Raw genomic sequence first — 6,772 nt, 5'->3', positions numbered from 1 at the left:
TATATATATATATTAGAAAAATTATCATAATAACATTTGAATGGCTCTTAGTTAAAGGAGCTAATCGTTTTATAAAAAACAAACACTCATTACTATTGGTTACTTCGTGTATCTAACATTAAATTAAATAAAGAAATTCAATTATTGCATTTTCAAGTAATGAATAAATGGACGCTGTTATACATTTATAACATACCTCCTTTTATTTATAGCAAATTACTCTTATATTACCGCAAGAAACAATGCTAATAAAAGTCTTTCACAATAAAAGCCAGTATTCTTGTTCATTAAACCTTGCCGTGGTATTTTATTTCAGCCTGAATCATAAAAGCTTTTCTTCAAAGCAATAAACATTATATTGCTCTTGGAATCTTCGTTAAGTGCTAATTGCACTATTTTATTTAGGAAAAAATAAGGTGCTAGGTCACAATCTCTTTGTTGTAAAATAAATGACATCCGTTTATAATACTGGGAATATAAAGGATCAAATAAAATTTCCTGATTAAGAACATCAATTTTTTACTTCTCACCTACCATTTGCTTAAACTGACAAAATTTTTAAGCACCTCATCATAGAAGGTAATTCTGAGCTGTTTGTGTTATTGATTGGGCAAACTCATTATTTCTCGCTCATAAATATGTTTATTAAAATTGCCTTACAGAAATCAGATTTTAAAAAATGTAAGCTATTTTTTTATAATTTACTAAATAATAAAGTCGTTTTTTAATGATAAAATTTAATCACCACGGCTATTATAAAATAGATTATCACAGCTTTTTTTCGTACCCCCCCCCAGACGAAATAAGTAATTGAATTAATACATATAGGTAGCTATATATGCGTATATCTGGTAGTTTATATTATCACAAACGTATTTTTGGACTTGAAATGAATTAAGAAAAATCGATTTCGGGTTATATTTGTTTATAACAATTATCTTTAATATTGTGTAACTAGTGTTTCAATTGGCTCTTTAACTATTGACTTTAATTTGGATTGTGTAACTAGTGTCTTTAACTAACAACAATCACGTCCAGGTCGCCCTAAACCAGAGCCACCACCGTTCACGAGCAACTAGTCGTTAAAGTTTAAGCAGATTGTATAAATTCATTCCCTCCCTTACTGTCCTCTACTCTTCTTTAACAACCAACCGATTCACTTCTATCCTAAAATAAAAAACCTTGGAGTCACCTTCGACAAACACCTCTCCTGGAATAATTACATTTCCCAAATCACACGCAAATCCATAGCTGTACTGAAACAGTTCCTAAGATTCCGTAATTCTATTCCTCAGAACACCCGTCAGCTCCTAGTATCCTCTCTCGTCTTCCCCCACTTCGATTACGGTTCCTTGGTCCATGGAGGGCTATCTGCAGGACTAGAGTTGAGACTGAAGAGACTCATGAATTGCTTTGTAAGATTTATCTTTGGATTTCCAAGGCGCTCTCAAGTCTCCCGCTGGTATACCGAGTTTAAGTGGCTCCATCCAACCACCCGAAGGCAATATTGGTGTTTTCCTATTCCAAGTTCTTAAAATTAAAAAACCCACCTGTATCCTTGATCTCCTCACTCTTTGTTCATCCATCCGCACATTCGTTCATCCCAATTAACACCAGATCACAAGCGATTGATTTATATATGGCCTCCTATAGAACCGCCTTCTTTAGCAAATCCTTTGTCATACCTGCAACAATCCTTCTGTAATTCTCTTCCCATCTCCATTCACTAGTCCTCATCCATTTTTCCCTTAAACAACACCCATTCCTTCACTTATTGTATAACCAAACCTCCAGATCAATGTAATAAATTAAATAGGCGTATATTGATTGACATTATAAACAGTAGTTAAGCCAATATCCCAATGAAATTTTATTTTACTTACTGGAAACTTGTAAATGCCTGCCAGAAAAAATCTTAATGTATGAACCATGTATTTATTCTTAGGGGACATATGTCCCAGAATAAAATTATTTTTTCATTTCATTGTTGCCTTTCTCTGATAATATTTATTTTATGTATGCTAGATATAGTATTTCAGTTCTTTCAGAACTTTAGTTCTTGTTTATTTAAAAAAAAAAAAAAATGGTTACTTATGCTAAAATCATATAATGGAGATCTTTCCCGCCTTTTCCAAGTTTGTCGGGCGAATTTTTTCAAAAAATTCGACAAGTCTTATTTTTTTAGAAAAATCTAAACATTTGAAAGGAAGGGAAAAGAGCTCTGATTTTTTTTTTATTGTAATTTGCAGTAGATCTTCATAATGAACAATTGAACGAGTTAAGGTTTCATTCGTTCGGAATGAAAAGGACATTTTTTTTTATTTAATGTGATTTACTACTGTACAATAAGTAAATACGTTGTATGTTTCATATAGACTTGAAAATCTTGGGAAGGAACCACCCATATCTGTTTTGGGCCAAATCTGCAACAAATGGGTTGTTAAGGCCTTTGTGAATGAGTTTCTTTGTAACATAATAAGGAGCATCAAGGATTATATGTAGGATTTTGGATTGTAAGGATTGGATGCGGGAGGAATTTGATGGTTTGGTGGAGCCCCAGAGCTCAATTCCATATGTCCAAATTGGTTTGATTATTGTAGTGTATACTAATTTTTTGTAGTGAATGGGAAGTTTAGAGCGTTTGTCAAGTAAGTGTTGTAGCAATCGGAATCTACGAGCAGTTTCTTGTCTTTTCAGTCTTGTGTGTGCATTACAAGTAAGTCTCTTGTCAAGATGGAGTCCTAAGTATTGAATCTGTTTAACAGGCGTTAGTGGAGTATTTAGAAAGGATACTGTAGTACAAAAGGATAGAGGAAGTAGAATTAAACGTATATAATGAAAAGGTTAATAGAAAAGATATAAATCTTGGTGAATAGTAATAAAATCATTAATTACATAATTGAGAATGTAGAATAAAAAAATGTAGTTCGCTTTCAGACAAGATGCTAAATGCTATATAAAATGGATAAAGACAGAGGACAGCACCATTGACGTCTGGAAAACGTTCCCATATTAAAGCAAATATTTAAAACAATTTGCGTTCGGTCAATCCAATATATTTGGCTCGACGTAGATGTGTGAAGAAACGTTTTTCAACATTATTATTATTAAAAATTAACTGATAAACCAATCTGTACAATTATAATACAATCTCATTCTTATTTACTCGATATTATTCCTGGAAGCTATGAAAGAAAAGTAAGTTATTTTGAAAAAAGTAAGTGATGTTTTCAATTAAAAAGTTAGTCAATTTATATAATAATATAAAAAATTTTATATAGTCAGTTCAGATGCTATGATATTTTTATACAATAAATAAATTAATAATGTGTTCAATATTCTTCTTAACCACTTTATGGTATCGATCTTGGCCCTTTGCCAGAATTTGTAAGACATATTTCGCCCTATAATATATTTAAAAAATGTAACGTAGCAATATAAATAATATTGTAATGACTGTGCAGTGTGGGTGAGAGCGGCTCCTGGAGTGGTGGATTACGGCCTCTTCAGCGGTGGCGAGTGCATCTTCAGCGGACCAGGTCCACCTGCCAACTTCTCCCCACCCGCAACATCGACCAACATTACCTTTAGGTCAGTATTTTAATTGTTTTTTTTTAAATATACTTCATTGTTTATTTTGGAACTTTTACATTAGGTAAAAAAAAACATTTAATGTTTTCTTGTAATTATGTTTTCATCAAAACACCAAGTGGTTACAAACAAATATTTACATTTTTATTCTACTGTTTGATTCATTCTTAATCAGCGGACAGAACATGAACGAGCCACACATTCACACATTAGAGCTACTGTTATTTTAATTTGTATTTATGTTCGCGTACAGAGTTACTAGTCAAATACTGCTTCGAGGCAAATTATTATAGCTCCCTTTCTACTCAATATTTTATTTCTTTTATTTTTGTAAATAACACTACTATATTTATTAAGATATTATGAAAACGAAACATTATAGTATTGTAATGAAAATAATTTATTTGTTTTACATTACAAACATACCCAAACATTGTTTTTATTGAATAATAATAATTAAAACTTGCACAATCAAGAGCAATAAGAATTAGAGTTATAAGCATTCATTCTTGCTATAAAACTTATAAAAAAAATGAAAAAAATTAAATGTTAACAATTGCTAACAATAAAATATATATAAAGTATGTATTTAACAATAATTTACTACAAAAGTGAAGAAAATTATGTTTAAGTAAAAAAAAAAAAAAATTAAGCAGACCTGACAAACATTATTACCTATACACTATATCAACGATAAACCTTGAGAGTAAGGAAAAGCTTGTCTCAGAGCTACCAAGAGATTTTCCCTCGCACGTGGAAGGTAAGGCAGTGCTTCAGGAAATCTCAGCCACGTTACTAGGATTAGTCAGTGGAAACTTAGTGAGGCCGCTAGACCCGCTTTACGCCCAGGTCTTGCAAGAAATCCGACAGAAAATTCATTCAACAACGGGTCATTGCCGTTTCAACCTTGGAGTAGAATTGTAGTTATGGTTGGTTTTATTTAATAATGATAGTTTATCTAATTGTTTAAGTAAAGTGTTTGTAAGAACACTAGTGGGACATGACAAATGTCTTTAGGGACAATTGTTTGTAAGAACAATCATCTTGCCTTCTTTTTTGCAAAAATTTGAACAATCATGTCAAAATTCAATATTTCTTGCGCCTTAGCAAAAATGTTGTCTTATTCCTCTCCTTAGACTATAATAAATGTGCATATGTATAAATAAAGTTATACTTTTAGAATGTAATATATAATGTTATTCATTATTGATTGAAATGATTTTTTTTTATTTGTATATATTAGCTCAACAAACCTTTTGACCGAATATATTATTTTAGTTGAATACTAAACAACTAGCCTCTGGGGGTTCGGACTCAGGGGATTTTCTTCTCTCTCCCTCTAGCCCCTACCTAATGGCAATCTTGTCCACATAATTAGTGACTGAATCATAATAAGTAATTAATTTTTCATTATCTAGTCGTTTTTACAACCCACTATGTAAATACTAAACGATGAAGTAAGTATGTTCTTGTTGTCCAATTTTACCATTTTAGAAGTATTTGAATTAGCGACATTTACTTAAAAAATGAATCAGAATATCATCATATAATTAAATTTCATAAAACATATTATACACAAAGAAACAAAATTAAAATGAAAATATAAGTGATCTGAAAATTGCCTCTCTTGATTGCAGAAGCTAATTTCATTATTTTATTATCAAACTTTCACGATTCTTTGGTACACTGCTCTGTAATTTGGTAAAAAATAAAAATGAGTCACCATTGAAGAGCTGTTAAAATAACAATTAAAATGAAAGGACTCTCAAAAACGAAACATTTGTTTATACTGAACAATAATGGAGAAACGTTGTGTTGAATCTGTAATGGGTTAAATCAACACAAATGTAGTGTTGGAGAGTTTGCTTAACTTTGCCCAGAAAAATAGACACGGTCGGGACGAAATTAAAAAAAAAAAACGTGTAATTGGGAACTAAAAATATTACATTGGCAGAAAGCGTGTAAACTTCTCGTGTGTGTTTCAAATTATGATATAAATAAATAAATAAAATTTATAGGAAAACACGGAACTATTGCGTGTTATCACAAACAGTAATATGAACATATTTATTTTAAATATAAGGAGATGGTCAGGGTTTGCGGTCAAAAAAAGAACCAATAGTTTCATAACTATTTAATGTCCGAGATTTCGCCGTTTCGGCGTTTTTTACATAATATTTATCCTACCTTAAGTTACCTTATTGTATCTTATTGTTGTAATGTTCTTAGTTGTTTTTTTGTATTTTTTAGCCCTAATGAAGCCCTGCAAAGTGGTGCAAAACCTCGGACATTAAATAGTTCTTTTTTGACCACAACACTGACCATCTTCTTATATTTAAGTTTTACGGTCAACTATATATATTGTAATATGCTCTTTTTTAGTAAATAGTATATTTTGATGTATAAAGGTTTTTTAATATGTTTTATTTTATGTATCATTTTAATATTGTTCATTTGTTTTGTTTATCCAAAAAGCAAGCTAACCAATTTTCATTGTCCATAATAAATTCGTGATTCAATACAAAACCAAGATGGCGGTACGTATTCTTCAGTCAACAAGTCCGTTGAATCAAGGCCATGTTGAGCAGATTCAAATATCATCAAAATTATTTTAACTCTTCCCATCATAATTGAAAATACAGTAAATTTAAGAAAAAATAGAAGTCGAGAAATAGTGTTAAAGAATAATATTCAGAAAGTAAATCATTTGCAAAAATCCCTAACTGTTGTGCGACAATCGATGTTTACATGGAACATCGAGACAGGTTTTGGTTTTTGGCATTCATTCGTTGTTTGGGCGCGCATGGGAAATGATGTTTCCAGGATGCGGAGGTCCTCATCAATTTCTGTCCAGCAAGAGTGGAAAAAGGAAGACAACCAAGAAGAATAGGAGTCTCTGAGTTTGGATTGCCTGGTGAGAGGACGTCCGTCGGCTGGAAGCGGGAAAGATTGGAAGCCATTGTTAGTAGAGAGACATAGCTTCTTGGAAGGACTGGAAGCCATTTTTGACGGTAGGACGTAGATTATAGAAAAGAAGATCATCAAAGAAGATTATCAAGAATCATCAAAAGAAGAGTCTATGAAATTGGTTAGTTTTGTTATAACAAAATTTAAATACATGTGTAAAAGAGATATTAATTTAATTAAGTGTAATTATTGTGTCTGTTTCTGATTGCCTAGC

The 6,772-nt window shown here is 31.5% G+C and overlaps 1 protein-coding gene across 1 annotated transcript in view; it reads left to right on the top strand.

Moving 5' to 3' along the window:
• Positions 1-6,772, top strand: part of LOC106687239 (uncharacterized) — a gene marked incomplete in the record, with an annotated part of 403,205 nt that overhangs the window by 57,061 nt on the left and 339,372 nt on the right. Inside the window, 1 exon segment of the mRNA XM_067045014.1 lies at positions 3,465-3,591. Coding sequence (XP_066901115.1) covers positions 3,465-3,591 — 127 coding nt within the window.

This window comes from Halyomorpha halys, unplaced genomic scaffold, assembly GCF_000696795.3.
Source record: "Halyomorpha halys isolate HHAL.00 unplaced genomic scaffold, Hhal_1.1 Scaffold934.1, whole genome shotgun sequence".
Classification (NCBI taxonomy): Eukaryota; Metazoa; Arthropoda; class Insecta; order Hemiptera; family Pentatomidae; genus Halyomorpha; species Halyomorpha halys.
Note: the sequence above shows the minus strand (reverse complement) of the source record. Positions and strands in the feature narration are given on the sequence as shown.